The 25,785-nt window shown below is 37.7% G+C and overlaps 1 protein-coding gene across 18 annotated transcripts in view; it reads left to right on the top strand.

The window, feature by feature from the left end:
• Positions 1-25,785, top strand: part of Dtnb (dystrobrevin beta) — a 234,482-nt gene that overhangs the window by 10,596 nt on the left and 198,101 nt on the right. For 14 of the 18 annotated variants that reach the window (XM_058578414.1, XM_058578416.1, XM_058578412.1 and 11 more), the window contains exons 2-3: positions 16,560-16,630; positions 17,195-17,262. The exons of 1 other annotated variant lie outside the window; for it this stretch is intronic. In XM_058578414.1, the coding sequence (XP_058434397.1) occupies positions 16,620-16,630; positions 17,195-17,262 (79 nt within the window). In that variant the 5' untranslated portion in view covers positions 16,560-16,619. Of the gene's footprint in view, positions 1-7,196; positions 7,247-8,233; positions 8,276-16,559; positions 16,631-17,194; positions 17,263-25,785 lie in introns of those variants that run through there. 3 more of the 18 variants (XM_058578404.1, XM_058578403.1, XM_058578406.1) reach the window with 3 other exon arrangements.

The following is a 25,785-nucleotide window of genomic DNA, read 5'->3' as shown; positions in this document are numbered from 1 at the left end:
TTCTCATGAGTCTTTTGATACATAGATTGCTCATGTAGGTTAATTTATCAGTCTTATTTTTATTTGTGCTTGTTTTTTTTTTACTTAGAAAATCTGTTCTTAAAAATATTTTTTAGGGGGCTGGGGATGTGGCTCAAGTGGTAACGCGCTCGCCTGGCATGCGTTCGGCCCGGGTTCGATCCTCAGCACCACATACAAAAACAAAGATGTTGTGTCAGCCAAGAACTAAAAAGTAAATATTAAAAAATTCTCTTTCTCTCTCTCTCTCTCTAAAAAAAAAAAAAAAAAAAAATTAAAAAAAATTTTTTTAGGGGGCTGGGATTGTGGTAGAGTGCTTGCTTGCCTAGCATGCTCAAGGTACTGGGTTTGATCCTCAGCACCACATAAATTTAAAATAAAGATATTGTGGCCACCTAAAACTTAAGAATAAATATAAAAAAATGTTTTTTTAGGAGCTGGGCATGGTGGGGCATGCCTGTAATCCCAGCTTCCTAGGAGGTTGAAGCAGGAAGGATTGTAAGTTTGAGGCCAACCTAGAGAAGTTCTGTCTCAAAATAAAATAAAAAGTGTTGGGGATATAGCTCAGAAGTAGAATGAGTCTGAGTTCAGTCCCCAGTTGTTTTTTTAAAAAGTATGCCCGCAAGTACGTTTGTGTGCACATGCATGCACACACAATTGCAGGGAGGTAGGGATGTGGATCAGTGGTAGAGTGCTTGCTTAGCATACTGTGGCCTTAGGTTATATTCCCTACACTAAAAAGAAAACAAAATAACCCCCCCCACACACACACATTTAAATGACTACTGTAACAAAAACTTATTGCGAAAGACAAATAGGCACTTCACAAAAAAGGAAACACATATAAGTACTTGAAGAAATGCAAATCAAGACTACAGTGAGTTGACATATACCCATACTATTTGCCAGATTTGCTGAACCCAGTGGGCTAAGCATTGGAGATGTGAATCCACATGCTCTCTAATACATCGATGACAGGAATGTACCCAGGTGAACTTTCAAAACAGATTGGCAGTTCCTCTTCTAGGTGTATACCCAAGATAAACTCTACCCTTGTGCAATAAGATACAGGTACAAGAATGTATAAACATGGCCTGTAATATGGAAAAAGAAAAAAAAAGAAACTTACTGGAAATAATCCAGATTTCCATCAGCAGGGGAGTAGATGATTAAAATGTAGTTTATAGGCTTATGTAAAAGTCAGAATGAATGAGCAACAGCAATGCACAACCTAGGATCAATCCCAAAGGCTTATCTATACTAAGGTCCCTTTTCTGTTTATTTGTATAATTCACCCTATAATTTACTGTTTTTTAGAACATTCATGGAGTTGTACAACTATCGTTAGTGTCTAATTTCAGAACATTTTCATCTCCCCAAAACAGGAACTCTGTTCCCATTAGCAGTAACTCTCTATTTTCCTCCCCACCAATCCCTGGAAACCAATTATTTATTTCTTTGTTATAGATTTACCTATTCTGGAAATTTCATATAAACAGAATCTTGTGATATGTGGCCTTTTGTGACTGACTTCTTTCATTTGTTACATTTTCATGGTTCATCCATGTTGTAGCATGCATCAATACTTTTTTATTTTTATTTTTTAAAAAATTTTTTAGTTGTCAGTGGACTTTATTTATTTATATGTGGTGCTGAGAATCTAACCCAATGCCTCACACATGCTAGGTAAGTGCTTTACAACTGAGCCACAACCCCAGCTCTCAATATGTTTTTTAAATATTTATTTATTTTTTTAAGTTGTGGATGGACACAACACAATGCCTTTATTTTTATGTGGTGCTGAGGATCGAACCTGGGTCCTACCCGCGCTAGGCAAGTGCTCTACCACTGAGCTACATCCCAGCCCCATCAATATATTATTTTTATGGCCGAATAGTATTCCATTTTATGGATATTCCACAATTTGTATGAATATATCATAATTTGATTCCAGCATCATTTGTTGAAAAGACTATCCTTTCTCCACCGAATTAACTTGTCATATTTGTTGAAAATCAGTTGACCAATTTGTTCTATTAATTTGTATTGCTATCCATGTGCCAATACTATGCCCTCTTTATGACTAATGTCTCTGTAGGAAGTTTTAATACATTGCTGGATTTAATTTGTGTATTTGTGTGTATATGTGTGTGATGCTGTTTTCTGTGGTGCTGGGGATTTAACCTAGGACATCACACATGCTAGTATATGCTTTACCACTGAGCTGTATACCCTCAGTCTGATTTGCTAATATTTCGTTGAGTCTTCTGCACCTGTGTTCATGAACACTGATTGGTAGTTTGCTTTTTTGTACTTCCTTCCTTTGGTGTTGTATTTGGGTAGCACTGGCCACAAAATGAATTGGAAAGTATTTCCTTGTCTTTTGTGTTATGGAAGAGATCTTATAGAATTGAGTCTGGAATATACAGAATATAAAAGTTTATTTTTAAACACAAATTCATCTCTTTAATAGTTATAGGATCATTCTAGTTATCTGGTGAAGTTTGGATGAATTTTGGTAATTTGTAGCTTTTGAGTAATCAATTAGTTTTACCTAAGTTGTCAAATTTCTGTTTATTGAACAGAATTGTTAATGGTATTCTCATGGTATTTGTTTTAATGTTCATGGATTCTGTAGTAATACCTCCTCTTTCATTAGTGATGTTGGTAATGTATGCTTTTATTTTTGTATTTTGTCTTGTGTATCAGTTTTACTGATCTTTTCAAAGAATCAGGTTTTGGTTTCATTGATTTGTCTTTTTCTTAGTGAATTTTAGTTTAAATCCATTATGATAAAATACCTTGTATGATTTCAGTTCTTTTGAATTTGCTAATGTTTGTTTTATGGTTCAGGATATGATCTTTCTTGATGCATATGCATTTGGAGAGAATGTGCATTTTGTCATTGTTGGGTACAGTGTCCTACAGAGAACAGGCATCTAGTTGGCTGATGAATTGCTTTTTCCATGTTTTCCTCACTACCTTTTCCCCACTCTTCAGTGAGGTTGTTTTATACACTAATACAGTTGGATTGTTTTGTTGTAGTCTGCATTTTATCCTGGAATCTTTTGATTTGTTATAGATTTGCATAAATTAGGGTCACTGTTTGTGTTGTAGAGTTCACTAAGTGTTGACAAATGCATAATATCATATATCCACCATTGTAGTATCTTAGACAATAGTTTCATTGCCCTAAAAATTTCTCTGTGCTTCATCTACTCAGTTTTCATTACCCCTAAAGCTCACCAGCCACTGATAATGTTATTGTCTTTGTAGTTTTGTTTTCTTTAGTTGGTGTTACAATTCAGATCATGCAGTATTAACCCTCTTAGTCTGGCTTTTTTCACTTAGTAATATGCATTTAAGCTTTTTTATATTGTTTCATGGCTTGATATGTCATACTTTTTATTGATGAACAATATTCTGTTTATGGAAATACTGCAGATTATTTATACATTCATCTGTTGAGGGGCATTTTTTGTTTTTTTTTTTCCAGTTTTTGGCAATAAAGAATTAAGTTAGATAAACATTTGATGCAGTTTTTATGTGGATGTAAATTTTCAGTTTAGCTGGGTAAATGCCTAGCAGTGTAATCACTGGATCTTAGGTAGGACCATATTTAACTTTGTGAGAAATTGCCTACTGTCTTTCAATGTGACTGTGCAGTCTCACCAGCAATAGACCAGAGTTCCTTGTGTTCTACATCCTTCTCAACATTTGATATTGTTGGATTTTTGGATTATAGTTCTTCTAATATTGGTATATAGTGTTATCTCTTTATTGTTATAATTTGTAATTTCCTAATAACAAATGCTGTTGAACATCTTTTCTCTTGTTTGCCATGTCTATATCTTCTTTGGTGAGGTGGTTGATCTAATTTATTTTCTTTTTTGAGAAAAAGGAAAAAGAAGGTTTATTGCATTGCTAGCAAAGGAAAATCACAGGGGACTCCTGTTCCAAAGGCTGTGTACCTGGGATTGAATTCAGGGCACTCGACCACTGAGCCACATCCCCAGCCCTATTTTGTGAGAGACGGGCTCTCACAGAGTTGCTTAGTGCCTTCCTTTTGCCAAGGCTGGCTTTAAACTGTCTCAGTCTCCTGAGCCTCTGGAATTACAGGCATGTGCCACTGCACTTGGTAAGGCTGTGATTCTTTTTTTTTTTTTTTTTTTAATATTTAGTTTTTAGTTGTAGTTGGATACAATACTTTTATTTTAAAGTGGCGCTGAGAATCGAACCCAGGGCCTTGCACATGCTAGGTGAGCGCTCTACTCCTGAGCCACAACCCCAGCCCCAAGGCTGTGATCCTTTTTTTAAAAATTTTAATTTTTTAGTTGTAGTTGGACACAATACCTTTATTTTATTTATTTTTATGTGGTGCAGAGGATCGAACCTAGGGCCTCGCACGTGCTAGGTGAGTGCTCTACCGCTGAGCCACAGTCCCAGCCCTAAGGCTGTGATTCTTGATCAGATCTTTTTTTTTTTTTTAAAGAGAGAGAGAATGAGAGAGAGAGAGAGAGTATTTTAATATTTATTTATTTTTTTTTTTTAGTTTTCGGCGGACACAACATCTTTGTTTGTATGTGGTGCTGAGGATCGAACCCGGGTCGCACGCACGCCAGGCAAGCGCGCTACCACTTGAGCCACATCCCCAGCCCTTGATCAGATCTTTTGATCATTTTTTAATTGGGCTGTTTTCTTATTTTTGAGTTTTCAGAGTTTTTTATATTATTTGGATACAAGTCTCTCCTCAGGTAAAATATTAGTTTTGAAAATATTTTCTTTCTCTCTGTGGTCTGTCCTTTTATTTTCCTAGCAGTATCTTTTGTGATCAGTTGATTTTTTTTTTTTAATTCCTTTTAAATTGTTTTATTTTTAGATAGGGTCTTGCTAAGTTGCAGACTGGCCTTGAACTTGAGATCTCCTGTCCCCACCTCCTGAATAACTTGGATTATAGCTGTGCACCACTGCACTCAGCCTTAGAGCAGTTAATTTTGATAAAATTCAACTTATCAATTTTTTAATTTCATGGATTGTTGCTTTGGTGGTACATTTAAAAACTTGTTAATTCAGTTTAGTTTTGGGTTTAGAACATCAAATAGCTTCTTCTACAACTTCCAATTTTAGCCTCTCTTAGATTTAAGACACGTTACTTACGTTCTCAGAGCTTGTTCTCTGGTCTTGATGCTTTGTAGACTAAGCCTGTGTTCAGAGTCTTTAGGTGGAAAGAAGCTCCTGCTTGACTAGAGTTATTCGGACTCACTGAAGGTTAGACAAGTTTAAGTAAATACACCTAGTGTAGATACACTTTTGTATGGCTGCAGGATAAACTACAGGGAAAAGGGAGTGGAGAGTTCTGAGATCATGAGGTCATAGAATTTTATTTGTTCATTAATGTGCATGAAGATTTTGGCAATTGAAATGGGAAAAAAAGGGTGGATATGAGAGTGATTATGAGGAAGGAAATGGCAGGGTTTGAAATTAGAGTTGGCGTGTGAAAGGAATGATAGGGAACCATTGGTCATCTGTGAGTTGTATGGCTAAGAAAAGGCTGAGTGCCAGGAGTCCAAGTGGAAGGAAGTAGAGAGATGTGCTTACGTTTGTGAAAGTGTTAGTGTTAGTTTACAAAGGTCATGTCAGAATGACAAGGGCGTATAATAGCTATGGTAGTAGGATTGGTTGGTTCCTTGCTGGGTATGAAACTGTTAAAAGCAGAATTACAAAGATACAGATATTAGTGTACATAAAGCACTGAGCTAGGGACATCAATTATACTAATCTTAGTTTATGTATACCCCATAAACTTGGATTTTACGTAATCAAATTATGAGCTTGGTTAAATGAAAAGACTTGATGTCTTAATTCCCCCAGTAGCTGACTCAGATAAGGATTTCAGTGCAAGTATTTTGTTTTGGAGGAAAAACCAATAGAGGAGTGTGAAGTGAGATAGGAAAGGGAAGATAGCAAATAAGGGGTTTGTTATAAAGCACATTGCCTTAGTAATGACAGGCCTATTCCCACTGGGGAACACCAAAGAGTCAGTGTAAAACGTGTCTCAGAGAGGGTGAGGTAGCTGTACTATTTACACACCACCTCCATCAGTCACTGGCTGATTGTTTTATGGGGTGGTAGAGCTATGTATTTATTTTTATATGTATTTATAAATATAGATTAATTATATAATATATAAATATATGTTATAATAGTATATATGTAAATATGTATTTATATGTATTTCAGGCCTGACCATACAGGATACAAGGTGAATTCCAGAGATTAGAAAAAGTCAGGTTTAATTAAAAAAAAAAAGGAGAGGGCAGCTGCAGTTAGTCCAGTGGACATGGAATTGGTAAAAGGTAGGAGTCTTGGGGGAGAGAGCACCCTTCTGACTCTTTCCTTAGTACTCTGTCAGTTCCAGCATCTTCAACTCATTTTCTTTTCTTTTTTTTTTTTTTTCCAACTCATTTTCTACAGGCCATCTTCTAAAAACTTTATTTCAGGTTTAAATGAGTGATCACAATAGCACATACAGTCTGACTCCAGGTGTCCTTTTTGGAACATTAAAGTCTGAGTTCTGAGAGAGTCCCCCCATATCAACAAACATTTCCTTACCAGTCTTATTTCTTATTACAGTTCTCGAGATTATAACCCAGGGATGCATTACCACTGAGTTACATCTCCAGGTCTTTTTTTAAATTTTGGGACAGGACCTTACTAAGTCTCTGAGGCTGGCCTTGAACTTGGCCCTAATCACTGGGTTTACAAGTGTGGATCACCATGCCCAGCTTCCTTACCAGTCTTATACTTGGCCCCCAAGTTCAGCACTCTCAAGATCCCTTTTCAGGTATGTTCTCCCAGTTCCTGACAGTTCATATCAGGTTCAGCAGCTCTTTTGGTAAATCAGTCCTTTCCACCAGAAGCAGGGATAGTTAGTTATCTCCTTATTTCAAAATGCCAAGACTGGCCCCTAGTTATTAGTCTAGAAGCAGTAAAGGAGGCAGGGTAGGATCAGGGAGGCACATTATGTTTTGAGAATTTGCATCTCAGAGGAAGTCTTTACATAGTCCTTGGGTAGGAGAGACTGCCATTTTGTAGCAAGAGGAAGAGAACTCTGCTAACAATTTCTTTTTTTCTTTTAATATTTATTTTTTAGTTATAGATGGATACAATGTCTTTATTTTACTTTATGTGATGCTGAGGATTGAACCCAGTGCCTCACGAATGCTAGGTGAGTGCTCTACAGCTGAGCCACAACCCCAGCCCTAACAATTTCTTGTATTGCACAGATTCTCTATAAATTTTCTGCCCCACCTCACACATAGCCTCCCCAATTATCAATTTTTCTCATCAGAGGTACTTTTGTTATAATCAGTGAACCTACATCGACATATCATAATCACTCAAAGGCCATGGTTTATTTTGGGGTTTACTTTTGTTGTACATTCTATGAATTTGCTCGAATTGTATAAAGACATGTATGTACCATTGTAGTATCATATAAAGTATTTCAACAGCCCCCCTAATCCTCTGTGCTCTGCTGATTCACAGCCTTCCCCCAAACTCTCAGCAACCACTGATTATAGTTTTGCCCTTTTCAGAATGCTTTGTAGTGTGTGTGTGTGGGGGGGTGGAGAGTGGGGGCAAAGCACTGTCATATATTTGTATAGTTCCTTCATGTCTTTTATTTTTTGCAGTACTGGGGACGCTCTATCACTGAGCTATATCAGCAACCCTTTTTATTTTGAGAGAGGGTCTTGCTAAGTTGCTGAGGCTGGCCATGAACTTTGAACTTTCGACCCTCCTGCCTTAGCCTCCCGAGTTGCTGGGGTTACAGGTGTGTGCCCCCAAGCCCTACTACTTCCTGTCTTTGAATGGCTTGATAGCTCATTTCTTTTTTTTTTTTTTTTAAAGAGAGAGGGAGGTGGGGGGGGAGAGAGAGAGAGAGAATTTTTTAATATTTATTTATTTATTTTTTTTAGTTATCGGCGGACACAACATCTTTGTTTGTATGTGGTGCTGAGGATCGAACCCGGGCCGCACGCATGCCAGGCGAGCGCGCTACCGCTTGAGCCACATCCCCAGCCCCGCTCATTTCTTTTTAATGCTGAATAACATTCTGTAGTTTATCTACTTACCTGCTAAAGGAAATCTTGGTTCCAAATAATGCTGTTTTAAATATCTGTGTGCAGGTTTTTGAGCGAATATGTTTCACCTCCTTTGCGTAAACATCAAGGAGTCTTGATTGCTGGATTGCATGGTAATAGTTATGTTTAGTTATGTAAGAAACTATCATATTTTCAAAGTGACTATATATTGTTTTGCATTCCCACCAGCAATGAATTGAGTTCTTGTTGTTCTGCATCCTTCTCAGCATTTGATGTTTACTGAGAACACTGGTTCTCAGTTCTGGCCATTTTTAACAAGTGTATAGTGATGTCTCCTTGTTTTAATTTTCATTTCTCTAATGACACATTGAATCTGAGTGCTTTTTAGATGCACATTTGCCATCAGTGTATATTTCATTTGGTGGGGTGTCTTTTTAGATCTTTTGCCCATTTTTTTCATCAGATTGTTTTCTTATTATTGAATTTTAATAATTCTATATTTTGGACAACAGTTCTTTATCAGATATGTTTTTTAACAAATTTTCTGTCCTAGTCTGTGGCTTGTCTTTCCATTCTCTTAACACTATCTTTTGCAAAGCAGAACTTATAAGAATAATTTAAAAAAAATATTTTTTTGCAGTACTGGTGATTTAACCTGGGGCTTTGTACATTTAACCTGGGGCTTTGTACATGCTAAACCATTTACTATTGAGCTACACCCATTACCCTTTTAAATTTAATTTTTGAGACAGGGTTTCCATATGTTGCCTAGGTTGGTCTACAGGTGTGTGCCACCATGCCCAGCTGGAACTTTTTAAATTTAATGAAGTCCAGTTTATCACTTCTTTCATGGATCATGCCAGTCATGTTATCACTATAAAATCATGAGCACACCCAAGGTCATCTAGATTTTCTCCTGTGTTGTTTTGAGGAGTTGGTGTAGTTTCATGTTAAAATTATGCCTGTGATCCATTTTGAGTTAATTTTTATGAAGGGTGTAAGGTCACCGTCTAGATTCATATTTTTGCATGTGGATGTCCAGTCCTTCCAGTAACATTTGTTGAAAAGACCATCTTTCCTCCACTGAATTGCCTTTTTAACAGTATTTATGTGAATCTATTTCTGGGGACTCTTTTCAGTTCTCTTGATAAGATTTCTTCTTCTTTTCTTCTTCTTTTTCTTCTTTCTTCTTTCTTCTTCTTCTTCTTCTTCTTCTTCTTCTTCTTCTTCTTCTTCTTCTTCTTCTTCTTCTTTCTTCTTTCTTCTTCTTTCTTCTTCTTCTTCCCAATACCACACTGTAACTTTATAGTAAGTCTTGAAGCCATGTAGTCTCATTTCTCCACCCTTTTCTTCAATATTGCATTGACTGTTCACAGTCTTTGTCTTTCTGTATAAACTTTAGAATCAGATTGTCAACATCCACAAAATAAATTGCTGGGAGTTTGATTTGGATTGTATTAAAACTGGAATCAAGTTAGAAGGAACTGGCATCTTGATAATACTTAATTTTCCTATTTATGAACATGGAATTAATTTTAATTTAGTCAATTCTACTTAGATTTCTTTCATTGGAGTCATAGTTTTTCTCATACTAATTTTTACATGTTTTGCTAAATTTATACCCCCAAGTATTCATTTTTTGGGGTGCTAATGTAAGTGGATTGTGTTTTATTTTTACTTTATTATTTTTATTGTGCTATTGTCCTTTTAATTCTACTTGTTCATTAGTATATAGGAAGGTGATAGACTTTTGTATATGTACCTTGTATCCTGCAACCTTGCTGTGATTGCTTACTAGTTCCAGGAGTTTTTTGTCTTGGACTTTTTGCATAGATAATCATATCCCCTATGAAAGAAAGACAGTTTTATGTCTTCCCTGCCAATTTGTGTGCCTTTAATTTCTTTTCCCACATTTTTGACCCCTGTAGTTTTCTAGTGCCAGCAGCTTTTCCTACCATGTTGCCTTCTCTGAGATTATCTGTGGACTGTTGTGGGAGAGAATGGAGAGGAAAAAACCTGGGGGATTTCTCCCACTCTTTCTGTGCTTTATATCTCTTTTCTTCCCTTTGAGCAGAACCAAAGGGTTTCTCCTGGACTTTTTCTGTTTGTACCACAATACTGTTTGGGGGTCCTGGCTGTATTGAGTTTAGGTCTGGGGATTCAAGAGAGAAAAAAGGCAAATTTACCACATGTTCAGTAGTCCTTTGAATTCTGTATTCTTTCTCAATTTACCAGTTCATGCTTGCTTTTTTAGTAGATCTTGATTAACTCCATCATGTATTCTATACAGATTTTATAGTTGTATTCAGTGGATAAGATTGTATGTGTTCACCCATCTTACCAGGATCCAGAACTTGCTGGAGCTGAGTGTTTCTGCCTCAGATCAGCCTCAGATCTGCTGCAGCTGCCTGTTTCCCCCCATGGGATGGGTTAGCTTTCCAGGCCTTTCTTTGTTAAGGTCATTCAGTCAGTGGAGGGCAGTTTTCTAGAGAAGCAGCAGCTGTGGTCTGGTTCAGGTCAGAACAGTGAGAGGGAACCTGGACTGGTAGGGCAGCATCTGCTGTGTTGTCGTACTGTGTTCTTCTGCCCTTTTATTTATTTATTTATAATTTTTTTTTAGTTGTTGTTGGACCTTTATTTTATTTATTTATATGTGGTGCTGAGAATCGACCTCAGTGTCTCACACATGCCAGGCAAGTGCTCTACCACTGAGCCACAACCCCAGCCCTAGCCCCTCATTCTGCCTTGACTGAGCTGTTTCAAGATTCACAAGTGGGATTTGCTCACCTTGCCTTTTGCATTCTCTTCAGTGTCTGTGAACTATGTGATTTCATTGTATATCCTGAGTTACTTAAACAGGTTCATAAGGAATTTTCCTTTCCTCCTTTTCGACCTTTTCCTTCCCTTTTCTCTTCTTCTTCTTCCTTTTCCTCCTCTCTTTATCTTCCCTTTTTTTTTTTAAGCAAATAAATATATCTTTACACATTTTTACTGGGATAAAGTTAGTATACATTTAAAAATTTAGTAGCTATTACCTTTCAAAATGCTGTGTCAGTATACATGCACTGACAATTTGAGTGTCTGTTTTCTTATTGCCTCCAAGCATTCATTTAAACATTTAAAAACTAATGTAAATACAAACATAAAATATACTTAATTTTCTAAAGATTGCCAAGCAACACAGCACCAAATTAAATCTTAAGGAGGAAAAACAAGCACACCTTACAAATGTATTATTATTATTAATGTTTTATTTTTTATTATTAGTAACATTGTTTTATTATTATATTTATTTATTTATTTATTTTTACAGTAGTGGGGATTGAACCCAGGCCATTGTGTATGCTAGGCTTGAGCTGCATCTGCAGCACTTTTTGAATTTTATTTAGAGACAGGGTCTCATGAAGTTGCCAAGGCTGGCCTTGAACTTGTGATTCTTCTGCCTCAGCCGCAGTGATGGTGTGTACCACCACTGTGGGCTACAAATTGTGTGTGTGTGTGTGTGTGTGTGTGTTAGGAATTGAACCCAGGGCTCTTACCACTGAGCCATATCCCCAGCCCTTTTTAAATTTTAAGACAGGGTCTTCCTAAGTTGCTTAGGGCCTCTCTAAATTGCTGAGGCTGACCTTGAATTTGGCAATCCTCCTGCCTCAGCATCCAGGGTTGCTAGAATTACTGGTGTGCACACAGCACTCAGCTACAAATGTGGTTTTATTTTGAAATTTACTTCTCATCTTTGTTTATATACACATGTAACTGTTAAGTAATTGAACTATAAGTAAAATTTGGTGTTTTAATTCTGCCACATGATATATCATAAGCAGTTTGGTTTGTTTGTTTCTTCCTTCCTCCCTCCTCCTTTCTTCCTCCTTTTTTGAGATGGGGTCTTACCATGTTGCCTAGGCTGATCTGGAACTTCTGAACTCAAAAGATTTTCCCTCCTCAGCCTCCCAAGAGCTGGGACTACCCAGTTTAATAATAATAATAGTAATAATACTAATAATAATCATTATTATTTATATTTATTTTTTAGTTGTAGTTGGACACAGTACCTTTATTTTATTTATTTATTTATTTTTATGTGGTGCTGAGGATCAAACCCAGGGCCTGGAACATGCTAGGCAGGCGCTCTACCGCTGAGCTACAGCTGCAGCCCTTAATAATTATTTTTAAAAGAACTAATTGTAGTTTTATGTTATAGGCCAAATTTAGTGGATTTTTAAAAAAATATTTATTTTTAGTTGTTGGACACAAAACCTTTGATCTTCTCTTCCTCTTCCTCTTTCTCTTCTTTCTTGTGCTGAGGATTGAACCCAGAGCCTCACATGTGTTAGAAGAGCATTCTACCTAGACGAGCTGAGCCACAACCCCAGCCTGAGGATTTTTAAATACTATGAATAGTTTTACATACCATACAGAAAATCATCACAAGAGTATAATTTTCTAAAGTAATTAAAACATTTGATGCCTTGTTTCTGAAGTGGGAATATCAGGAGTATCTCTGTAGTTGAATAGTGTTTAATTATTTTTCATAGAGTCAGCTCTTACTTGGTTATTTTTTTCTGAAATCAGTAAGAGGAAAATCTAATATGCATAAAAATACTTTTTTGAAATTTTCTTAACAAAGATATCATGGTGGAGGTTAACCTAGAGTTCTGTCGTTAAGTCCAGCATGGCCAGGTTTTTTCTTCCTGTTGGAAATGGTTACTTCTGAAGTTGATCATCAGGCCCAGCAGTTGGCTTTTGTTCAGGGCCTCTTTTTGAAGAAAGAAAAGCACTTATCATTACACAGCCTGGGGGTGTTTACCTTCGGAGGCCAGAGGGAACTTCGACTCAGTGGTGAAGTGCAGTTTGCTTTCTTCTCCTGCAGAAGAGACAGGGGTATAATTGCCCATCTTGAAGGAGGGTTCCCTCTTCCGTTCCCCTCCCCCTGCTCTTCCCTCTGTGTCTTCTTCCTGCCTGCCTCAGCCGAGAGTATATACTTAGTTGAATTTGTAATTTTTCAACTAGGTAGTTTCTTTTTTTTTTTTTTAAATATTTTATTTACATTTTAGTTTTTGGCAGAGACAACATCTTTGTTTGTATGTGGTGCTGAGGATCGAACCCGGGCCGCACACATGCCAGGCGAGTGCGCTACCACTTGAGCCACATCCCCAGTCCTCAACTAGGTAGTTTCAAAACAGTAACAAAATTAAAGCCCAGTTTATGTAACAGATGTTTGTTTGTTTTTGCATGCTGGGGATCAAACCTAGGGCCTCAAGCACACTAGGCAATAGAACAGGTGTTTTTAACAATATTTGTTCCTTACAGATGTGATATGACCATTTCATATGGTATCTCTTTTTATGTGTTATTTGATTCAGGTTTGTGATAATTGTCTGTGTGACTTAAAGATATATTTTGTCAATTCAGATAAGTAAATTTCAGAAGTGTCTATTTTCTGCTTTATTAGTTTTAGAAGCCAAAAACTTTCTTAAAAGAATCAAATAACATTTCTCATTAATTACAAATGAGATGCTCCCACACTAGATTTATAAATTACCTGTGTAGTGGTAATAATAATTGTAGTAATAATAGGAGCTAGCCTTCAACCTGTGCCTGTTTAGGCCAGGTGCTGTCTAGTGAATTACTTTATTTAATCCTCTCACATGAATGCAAACTCCATGCAGGTGAGGACTTTGTCTTTCATTCATACAAATGCCACATAAGAGCTACTCAATAAATATTTGTCCAGTGAATGGTTAGTGGAGTTTGAATAGTTCGAATGCTATTTTAGCAGTGAGGAGTGAATCTTACTTTGCGGAGCATTGTGGGATGATTGTTGTCATTGTGACAGTGGAGACATAGTAATTAATTATAGCCAGATGTGCAGTAATTCGGTGTTAATTATTATTGCTGTAGGTCAGGTTGGCAAACTTTTTTTTTGTAAAAGGACAGACAATGGTATTTTAGACTTGGAAGGCCAAATGTTCTCTGTGACACAAATGCTCTCTGTGACATTTACTCCAGTCTGCTGTTGCATCATGAAAGCAGCCTTAGACCATATAGAAATGGATTATTGTGACTGTGTTCCAATAAAACTTTCATTTGCAGCTGTGTGCAGTAGTGCATGCCTATAATCCCAGCTACTCAGGAGTCGGAGGTAGGAGGATCATAAGGCCATCCTGGACAACTTAGACTGTGTCTCAAAATAAAGAATTAAAAGGGATGGGGATGTAGCTCAGTGGTTGACTGTCGTTGGTTCAATCCCCAGTACTGTCAAAAGCCAAAACAGAAGAAACAATAGAAACAAACCCCATGAGGACACCAATACCAACAAACTTCATTTGTAAGAACAGGTGACAGGTTAGAAGTGCCTGAGGTAGTATATAGGTTCTGTAGTTTGCCAGCCTTTGCTCTTCGGTGATCTCTTGCCACTAATGCCACTAGTAAATGACACATGCAGATTCTGGCCTCCAAATCACACAGCAGTACTCGTAGTAGTGTGGTGGTCATATACATGACCCAGAATATGGTTTTATTGTTCCCAAGATTAATCTGGAAATGGAAACAAAATTTAGAAAATTGTCATGAAGAATTTAGCCATTTCCAGGAATTCTTATTCCTACTTTGAGGAAAAGTGATAGAAAGGAATAGTAAATATAATACATGAGATATATTATATAGAACATTGTGGTATACTCTGATTTAATTTGTGTTCATAATTTAAATTTGTGTTACCTAGTGAGAGACCAGTGTTGGAGAGTGGGAGAGGAAGCTTTTCAGTATCTTTTTCCTTTGTAATTATAGGCTACTGGTACCAACTCCAGTTTTTTCTTTAGTGCCTAGATTTTATTCAATTTTTGTTGTTTCTGGTTGCTTTTTCTTTGGCTTACTGTCTGTCCAAAATTCTTTTGACTTGGGAGCAAATTATTAAGTAACCATCATGTGTGTGAAAGCCTACTGGGAACATTTAGAAGTGACCTAGGAAAGGACCAGTTTTGTTTGTTTTGGAGATTGAACCTAGGGGCACTCTACCACTGAGCTCCATCCCCAGCCCTTGTTTTTTTTTTTTTTTAAATATTTATTTATTTTTTTATTTTTAGTTTTTTGGCAGACACAACATCTTTGTATGTGGTGCTGAGGATCGAACCCGGGCCGCACGCATGCCAGGCGAGCGCGCTACCGCTTGAGCCACATCCCCAGCCCCCCAGCCCTTGTTTTTTTTTTCTTTTCCTTTCTTTTTTTTTTTTAAATATTGATTTTTTTTTTAACTACACTTCAGCGGAATGCATTACAATTCTTATTATACATATACCCAGCCATTGTTATTTTTATTTTGAGACAGGGTCTCACTGGGATTACAGGTGTGTACCACCATGCCTGACTGGAGAGGACTAGTCCTAATGATCAAAATATAAATTGTGTAATGTTAAGAAATATTTTTATTATATATTATAACTAAACTTTCTATAACCAGCCAACTTGCTTTAATGGATGTGTAATTCATATAGTCATCATTTAATTTGTGATTAAAATTATTTGAGAATAGTTTAATCAACAACAGCTTAATCACATCCGAGAATGAATTACAACAGTTTAATCTAATTAGGGAAATTATCTGACTTATGCTATTTATGTAGATATATTTCTTCATTTGGGAATGAATACCTTCATTTCTTCATTCAGTAAGACGAATTTCATTAAAAATTGTCACAAATTTCTTTTTTTTAAATATTTACTTTTTAGCTTTAGGTGGACACAGTATTTTAAATTTATTTTTATGTGGTGCTGAGGATCGAACCCAGTGCCTCAAGCATGCCAGGCGAGCGTGCTACTACTTGAGCCACATCCCCAGTTCCTTGTCACAAATTTCTTATCAGTAGGGTCCATATCATGTGCTATTTGTGTTATAGCTTTTTAGACACAGAGATTGAAAATGTGCAACTGAAAGCAACAATTATATAGGAAGTTTAATTCAAAGGTTGGGATTATACTCTGTAGTTTCTGCGTTGTGTGCCCTTTGGCATGTTAGTATTCTTTTCTGGGTTTCTGTTTCCAAATCTATAAAATAGAGATGATGATAATAATAACAACAATACCAACATATAGGGGTTTGTGAGGATTAAGTGAGATTATGCATGAATGCATTTAATGAGGTTTTTTTTTGTTGTTGTTTGTTTTGAGGTTGAGTCTCATTGTGTTTCCTAGGCTAACCTCCAATTCTTGGGCTCAAGTGATCCTCCCATCTCAGCCTCCTGAGTAGCTGGGACCACAGGCATGCACCAACTTGCGTAGCTCAATGCATGTAAAGAGTTTTAACAAGTGTCTGGCATAGCCTGAATCTGTCAACATAAACTGCTATTATTTTTATTTTTATTTTTTTTAAAGAGAGAGAGAGAGAGAGAGAGAGAGAGAGAGAGAGAGAGAGAGAGAATTTTAATATTTACTTTTTAGTTTTCGGCAGACACAACATTCTTTGTTTGTATATGGTGCTGAGGATTGAACCCGGGCCGCATGCATGCCAGGTGAGTGCGCTGCCGCTTGAGCCACATCCCCAGCGCAACTGCTATTATTATGTAATAGAAAAGTTATATTTAGGAGTTCTTTGGGTTTGGGAATGAATACCTTTTTTGTTTAATATTGTTTAACATACAAACAATGTTTTTATGTATGTCTTTTAAGTATAGATGGACTGTTATGTTCTTTATTATAGCCTTTCATTGTATTATTTTCTAAATTATATTTAGTAACATGTTTATGCAAAACAGTGGTGATATGGGACACAATGTCTCAGCTGATGCAGGACACTACAGAGAAAATAGTTAAGTTAGAAATAAGGCATAACCCCATATTTTCATCATGTTTATAAACTGATGTAAGTATTAGCTGTTTAATATTTTAGAAGTTCTCAAATAAAGTGACAATGGTTTATCTTTTCATACATCAGGCTCCCACTTTATTTTTATTGATTCAGTCTTAAAATGTACACATTGAGCCTGGTTTCCTGTAACTCTTCACAACAGAATGATGTGCACTTGTTCTAATTGTTCAATTATACAGTGGCTTATTGTGTCTTTCTTTGTTCCTAGGATGATTGAGGAAGGTGGGAACAAGCGGAAGACCGTGGCAGAGAAGAGGCAGCTGTTCATAGAAATGCGTGAGTCTCTAGTCCTCCTAAGTGTTGAGTCTTTTTTTTTTTTTTTTTCTCATGATCAGTCATAGCTTTAATCAGAAGATTTATGTCACAAGCTGTAGAAATGGAAGAATGGGAGTTGGAGGACTCCAAGCCAGAACTTACATTTTAATTAAATTGATTTGAGTTGCTTTTGTAAGTACCGTCATAAATAATAATGTCACCTGGAATACCTGTGATCTTGAGTCGAACCAGTTAGTTTAGACCTCTTGCTGTAACTTTGTTGTTACCATGAACTTGTACATGGTGGTAAGTAGTTAATGATTAATACATTATGTAAATTATCTTCAACTAGATATCAACCCTAAGGTAGAGAGTCAGGGTAATAGTGTTAGATTAGTAGCTAGAGCTGATGGGAAAACTGAAATGAATGAACTGTACAAAATCTGTGAAAAAAGTATATTTTTACATAAAAAACAACAAAAATGAAAGATTTCAGAGAGCAAGGGACTGTTCTTAGTATTTGAAAGATTATTTTGCTGTGTAACGACTTGTCTTTGTGACCGTGACCAACTCTGATTCCTTTGCCATGATATGGGATTGTTGGTCTGGACCAGTAAGTATGAAGCCCTAAAAATATTTTTTACTCTTTTTCAAATGAAATCTTAAAAGGACTATCAACATATTACAAAATTGGTACTGTATGGTTAAAGCAGGAGATGGGAGGCAGAATCCCAGCCTAGAATAGCCCTGAAGCACTTGGGAGAATTCTAGAATTCTGTGTATCACAGTATAATGGTTAAGGTCCCAGAAGATCTTTCAACTGTACATATTTTAGTTCATTGGAAATACGGTTGTAGGAGGTAAAGCTGGGCTCAACCTATATCCATGTTGTCCTGTCAACCGAGGCTAGGTGATTCTTGTTAGATATGGTGGAGAAGAAATTTTTACCATTTGCTGTGCCTGGGTGGTCTTCAAGGACTTTTACAGTTTGAGTCTAATTGTTTGTCATTCAAGCCAGGTATTTTTTTGTCATCTCACCTTCTGCCTCCAAAGGAATCACAGAGTACAGCTGAATTTTACCTTATAAGTTAGTCTTTGTGTGTGTGTGTGTGTGTGTGTGTGTTTGTACTGGGGACTGAACCCATGGGTGCTTTATCACTGAGCTACATCCCAGCCCTTTTTTAATTTTGAGGCAGGTCTTGTTAAGCTGTTGAGGCTGGCCTCCAACTTGCAGTCCTCTGCTTTAGATTCCCAAGTAGCTGGAATCACAGGTGTGTGCCACTGTGCCTGTTTATAACTGAGTCTAGAATCTGTCTGTTGCTCAAACCACAGAAGCCTTGAGTCCAGGCTCTGCAGTTAGGCTGCTTGGCTAGGGTATTGTCTTTCTTACCTACTATATAACCTTAGGCAAGTTATTTAATCTATCTCTGTCTCAGTTTCCTTATCCATGAAATGGAATAGTACTGACTATAGAATTTTGAAGATTAAGTGGGACAATGAGGATAAAGCACTTTTCACAGTGCCCGAGCAATAGTGAGTAGTAAACAGTGAATGTGTTTTTGTGTTTATTACATTTTTTTTGTCATTATTGCTTTTATGAATAGAAGCAATGTGTTTCTTATACCTTCTTCCAGACTTGACTCTCAAGTTTGCTATTTATGTGTGCAAGGTTGAACTGTATAAGTTTGTGCCACTTCTTTGCTTCAATCCCTTTGGTTACTTTTTATCACCTTTATGAGAAAGTCCTAGCTCCAAAACATGTCTTAGTTCTCTCTTTTGCTCAGTTCACAAGTTCCCAGTTTCTTTCACATGCCTTATGTGTTAGTCAGCTTTTCATTACTGTAATACATACCCCAGAATAATCAGTTTTTAAAGAGAAAATATTTATTTTCGTTTTCAGTTTTAGAGGCTTTAGTCTATTGTGCTGCAGTCTGGCTGGGCACGAATCACCGAGCCACCACAAAGCACTTGTATGTTCAAACAGGAAACTTTATTGCCTGAACTCCAACAGCACTCCACGCACACTCCCCCGGGAACTCTCCCGAATGCCACCCAAGCGGCCCCTCACACCACACCAACCGGAACTCCCTCCCCCAGGAACCAACCAACACCAACTCCCCAGGAAATCCCAAAGTAGGGGCAGGGGTCTATATACAATTGAATCAATCCAGCATCATCTTAATGGCTCACCTCGCAACCATTACTTCTGGCAAAATGCCAGGGGCCATTCCCACTGGGCTGTGGTTCTCAAAACTATTGCTCATTCCTTTTGGGCCTGGGGCAAGGCAGCACATTATGGTGGGGACCCTGTGGTGGAGAAAAGCTGCTTATCCAGGACTGGGATTCAAAAGAGAGACAGGAAGAGGCTGAGGCCCCACTCTCCCCTTGAGGGCATACCTGCAGCAACTGGAAGACCTTCCCTTAGGCCTCACCTCTAGTTCCATGGCCTCCCAGGAGTGCTAAGCTGGGGACCATGTTTTTAGCACATGGACCTTTGGGACACATTTGAGATCCAGACTTGAGCACTGCACATCACATCGTTTCCCAGCAATGCTTACTGACTTTTCTGTGGCTGGATCATGATGCTCCATGCCTTTGTGCCTTTGTTAATACTGTTGCCTGAACTTCATCTGGCAAACATCTCCTGCTTGCCCTGCAAGGGGTTTTTCCCAGTCAATTTTGGCACATTTATTGAGAATGCACTGTGTTCCAGGTACTGTTCTGGGTGCTAAGGTGACAGGGGAGAAGAAAACACAGTTCCTGACTTTAGTTGTGAGGCTGGTGTTTTATTTAGCAAAGGGAAGCAGACAATGAAGGAAACCAAATAAATAGATACAGTGACTCCTGATACTAAATAGTGCCCAGGCGCCTTATATAAATAAACATGAGCACAGGGAGGTGGGGGGAGACAGAGAGAGAATATGAATGAATGAATGTGAGGATTTGTGATTCCAGGAGATACTTGAAGTAGTTCTGCAAAGAATTGGTTCTACTGCTTAGTGAATGTTATCACTCCAGCTCCTTATATTAGTTATTCTTTGTTACAAACTCAAGGATTCAGTCAGCCTGGGAGTTGTTTGCTAAGTGTGGCTTTGTGAGCCTCCCCTTTTTCTTCACAGAAGAGGTGCATTGGTGGCCACTGTACCCATTGTTGGAAGCCCCATTTCCTCATTCCCAGTAATATCAATTGACACTCCAGTGTAATTACCTTCTGTGGGTGCCAGTCACTTGCCTGATAGTCACTTGGGTGTATCATCTAGGTTTTGGGTTGATTTTAATATGTCAATTTTAACTTATTGATCTTTCTGTACTCTTTTATTAAGTCTTATTAGGTTAGTTTGTAGAGTTCTCCTTAGGTAGGTAACTATACCATTTTTAGAGACTATGATGGGAGAATCATGGGGGCCCAGGAAGGACCTGGGAGAAGCGATGTCCAGGCTGATAGCCTGTTGATGAGGTGAAGAAAGGGCTAAGGCAGTAGCACTTGCAAAGGCCCAAAGATGAGAGGCCGTGGCACTGCTGGGTGATTGCATGTAGTCCACCCTGGTTGGAGTGGGTATGAGGTGCAATTTGAAATGAATGCATGAACTGGGCCTTTTAGTTGGGCTGGGTGGTCTTGTGTTTTCTGAACTTGGCTTAATTGTAAGATTTTCTTGGGCACTTGCTAAAAATGAAGGTTTTAGTTGCCTCCCTCCAGATTTGGATTCAGTAAGTAACCTAGAGTGGGGCCTGGAATCTCTCTTTGTTTTTCTGGGGAATGTTTATGGTCAGGTGATATTAATTGACCCTTAGACTCATCATCTTCTGTTGTGATCACAGTTACCATATCGTGTTTCATGTTCTTCTGCTACCACACACTCCTGTTGGCTCACTATTATTTGTTTTTTGTCTCCTTACTGATAAAAAGGCTTTGAAGTTGATCTGGTTTCCACATTTGTTATTCCCTAAGAACTCTCTCTGCCCTGAAATCAAAGGAGGCAATTGTAGTGCACTAAAATAGCATTTTGGGGTGTATATTTCTTCAACATTTTAATGGAATAGAACTACATTTTCTTTTAGTGGAAATAGAGTTACAGGAAATATAGGAAGTGTCAAGAGAATAAGCTCCAGGCTGGTATCTCAAATAACATCTTAGTATATTGTAGACTTTTTTAAAAAAAATATTTATTTTTTAGTTTTAGGTGGACACAATATCTTTATTTTCTTTTATGTGGTGCTGAGGATCGAACCCAGCGCCTCACGCATGCCAGGTGAGCACGCTACCACTTCAGCCACATCCCGAGCCCAATTGAGACTTTTCTAAGGAGAGGGTTTTACAAGTAGTTCAGTGCTGTTTTCCTTTGTTGCTAGACTGTCGTTTCCCATAGGAGTTTAAGTTTTGGATACAAGTAGATTTAATAAAATTCTTCCATTTGTCACTATGCTCTTCTTGGGATTTGTTATCCTATACAACGTACAGCCCATGCCATGAATGAGGAGAACTGTAATGTAGAAGGAAGGGTTAGTTCCTTCCTGTCCTTTTTCCATCTTCCTCCCTTACTCCTGGGATTCCCAGGGCTCTCATATTGCTCCTGTTTGCTGAAGAGCTTACCTGGATTCTCCAACTGGGACTAGAGTTTTACCTGTGTGTTAAATTAGTATCCTTTGCTCCATTTCTTGATAAGCCTAAAACATATTGTTTGACATTAGTATTAAAATGACACTGGGCTGGGGTTGTGACCTAGTCTAGAGCTCCGCCTAGCATATGTGGGACCCTGGGTTCAATCCTCAGCACCACATAAAAATAAAAAAATAAAGGTATTGTGTCTAACTACAACTAAAAATAAATACTAAAAAAAGTAAAATGACACTTTACTGTATTTCTTATAACTAAGTGAAGAATGATTATTTCTACCTAAGACACCTGAAACCAATAATATAGTAATTTTCTTTCTTCTTCTTGAAACAGTGTTTTTCTGTGTTGCCTGTGCTGGCTTTGAACACCTGTCCTCAAGTGATCCTCCTGCCCCAGCTTCCTGAGTAGCTGGGACTACAGGTGTATCACTGCACTTGGCTCATGATCATTATCAGATTAAATATTGGGGGCTTTATAATTTTTATTTGTGAGACTGTAATATTCTTTTTTTTTAATATTTATTTTTTAGTTGGACACAATATCTTTATTTTGCTGAGGATCGAACTCAGGGCCTCGCACGTGCTAGGCGAGCACTCTACCACTGAGCCCCAGCCCCAGCCCGAGACTGTAATACTTCTTGATGAGGGAATCAACTTGACCCTTTAAAAAAAAAAAAGAAGTATTACAGTCTCACAAATAAAAATTTTAAAGCCCCCAGTATTTAAACTGATAATGATCACGAGCCAAGTGCAGTTGAACATCCCTAATTTAAAAATCTAAAGTCCAAAATACTCTGAAATCTGAAACTAAGAAGTCCAAAGAGTTTCAGATTTCACACTTTAAACTGTTTCACATTGCAGAGCATTTTGAATTTTAAAGTTTTACATTAGGGACAACTACAGAACACTAAAGGAAGAAATTGAAGAAGACCCTAAAAGATGGAAAGATCTCCCATGTTCTTGAATAGGCAGAATTAATATTGTCAAAATGGCCATACTACCCAAAGTGCTATACAGATTTAAGCAATTCCTATTAAGGTACCCATGATGTTCTTCACAGAAATAGAAAAAGCAGTATGAAATTTATTTGGAAAAATAAGAGGCCCAGAATAGCCAATGTAATCTTCAGGGAGAAAAGTGAAACAGGAGGCCCTTACAATACCAGACCTTAAATTGTATTGCAGAGCTATATTAACAAAAATGGCATGGTATTAGCACAAAAACAGAATGAAAACAAATGGTACAGAATAGAAGACACAGAGACAAATTCATACATATAGTTATACTAGATAAAAGCACCACAAATATACCTTGGAGAAAAGGTAGTGTCGTCAACAAATGGTTCTGGGAAACTGGAAATCCATTTGTGATAAAATAAAATTAGACCCCTATTTCAGATCCTGCCCAAACTCAAGTGGATCAAGGACCTAGGCATTAGACCAGAGACCCTGCGACTGCTAGAAGAAAAAGTAGACCCAAGTCTCCATCATATTGGCTTAGGATCCAAATTCTTCAACAACACTCCTAAAGCACAGAAGTAAGATGAAGAATTGATAAATGGGATGGTATCAAACTAAAAAGCTTCTTTACAGCAAAGGAAACAATCAAGAGAGCCTACAGAATGGGAGAAAATATTTGCCAATGGCACCTCAGATAGAGTATTAGTCTCCAAGATATATAAAGAACTCAAAAAACTTAGCACCACAAAAACAAATAACCTAGTCAATAAATGGTCTAAGGAACTGAATAGGCACTTCACCGAAGAAGAAATATGATACGTCAACAAACATATGAAAAAAATGTTCAACATTATTAGAAATTAGAGAAATGCAAATTAAAACTACACTGAGATTTTAATTTCATTCCAGTCAATGGCAGTTATCAAGAATACAAGTAACAATAAATGTTGGCGAGGATGTGGGGGAAAAGGCACACTCAAACATTGCTTGTGGGACTGCAAATTGGTGCAACCACTCTAGAAAGCAGTTTGGAGATTCCTCAGAAAACTTGGAATGGAATCACCATCTAACCCAGCTATCCCACTCCTTTGCATATACCCAAAGGACTTCAAATAAGCATATTACAGTGACACGGCCACATCAATTTTTTTTTTCTTTAGTTGCTCATGACAATACAATGATCTTGACATATCATACATTTGAATCAAATGGGGTATAATTTCTCATTTTTCCAAGTGTACAGGTAGCAGAATCACATTGGTTATACGGCAACGTATATACATACAGCAATACTAGTGTCTATTTTATTCTGCTGCCCTTCCTATCAATGTTTATAACAGCTCAATTCACAATAGCTAAGCTATGGAACCAACCTAGGCGCCCTTCCACAGATGCATGGATAAAAAAAATATGGTACATATATACAATGGAATATTACTCAGCCTTAAAGAAGAATGAAATTATGGCCTTTGCTGGTAAATGGATGGAAGTGAAGACTATCATGCTAAGTGAAATAAGCCAATCCCCCAAAACCGAAGACTGAAAGTGTGGATGCTGACTCACAATAGGCGGGGGACGGGGTGGGGGTGGGAGTGGAGCTTCAGTGGATTAGATGGGGAGAAGGGGGGGAAGGGAGAGAGGATGGGAATGGGAAAGACAATAGAATGAATCAGACATAACTTTCCTATGTTCATATATGAATACACAACCAGTGTAACTCCACTTTATGTACAACCACAAAAATGGGAAGTTACACTCCATGTATGTGTGTCAAAATTCGTTCTACTGTTGTGTATAATTAAAAATACAAAACGAAAAGATTAAAAAAAAAGTTTTGCATTAGAGATGCACAACTGATAAAATCTGAAAAGCTCAAAAATCTGAAATACTTTTGGTCCCCAGAGTTTTGGATACGGGATATTCAGCCTGTATTAAAAAAAAAAAAAAAGGGAAGGCTGGTCGGGTGTGGTGGTGCACACCTGTAATCTTAGCAATTCAGGAGGCGGAGGCAGGAGGATCTCCAATTCGAGGAGAGCTTCAGCAATTTAATGAGGACCTAAGCAAATCAGCGAGACCCTGTCTCAATATAAAAAATAAAAACGGGAGATGTGGCTCATGATTAAGCATCCCTGAGTTAGATCTCCAGTAACCACATCCCCAGAAAAAAAAAAAAAAAAAGTGAAGGCTGTCCTAGAGGCAGTGGATGAGGATTCATTCTTATAAAATCCAGAAGCAGGGGCTGGGCTTTGGCTTAGCGGTAGAGCCCTTGCCTAGCACATGCAAGGCCCTGGGCTCGATCCTCAGCCCACCACATATAAATAAATAAAATGAAGGTATTGTGTCCAACTACAATTAAAAAACTAAATATTTTTTAAAAAAATCCAGAAGTAGGTAGACATGTGGGAAGTTTTGGAACCTGGTGGGTGGAATGTTGGCACAACAAAGTTTTGATGAACTTCTAAGGTATTGATTATATCAGAAATTATTACTTTCAGAAATTATTTTGGCATGTGACTGCTATTAGATCTTTAAAAGTGAGACCAGGACTCCCTACAGTTGCAGAATCCTGGGCTATCCCATTGTCTGAACCTTCTTCTACTGGGTTTTAGAGTGAGGCATTTTCACAAGAACAATGGCAAAGGAAAGGAGAGTGACACTTGATTCTTCACTAGTACCTGGAACTTTAGGGTAGAGATCTCTGACACATTGGGCTAGAGCATATAGCTTTCTCATTTTCCAAAACTACTTAGCTTTGGACTTATGTAATATTTGCTGTATTTCATTTTTTTTTTTTTTTGAAGTACCCAAATCTGACTCTGATTGCACCAGAGTCTGAAGGGAACAAGTTATACCAAGTTCACTGACTTTCTCCTCCAAACATGGCCTCATAGGCAAACATGGCCTAATGAATACCCTGTAGTCTGACCAGACTGGTAATCTTTCTCTTTGTGAACTGGGAATGAGAACTTTC

This window comes from Marmota monax, unplaced genomic scaffold, assembly GCF_021218885.2.
Source record: "Marmota monax isolate L192 unplaced genomic scaffold, Marmota_monax_Labrador192_F-V1.1 WCK01_AAM20220418_F8-fsc00010, whole genome shotgun sequence".
NCBI lineage: Eukaryota > Metazoa > Chordata > Mammalia > Rodentia > Sciuridae > Marmota > Marmota monax.
This window is presented reverse-complemented; position numbering and strand designations above follow the sequence as displayed.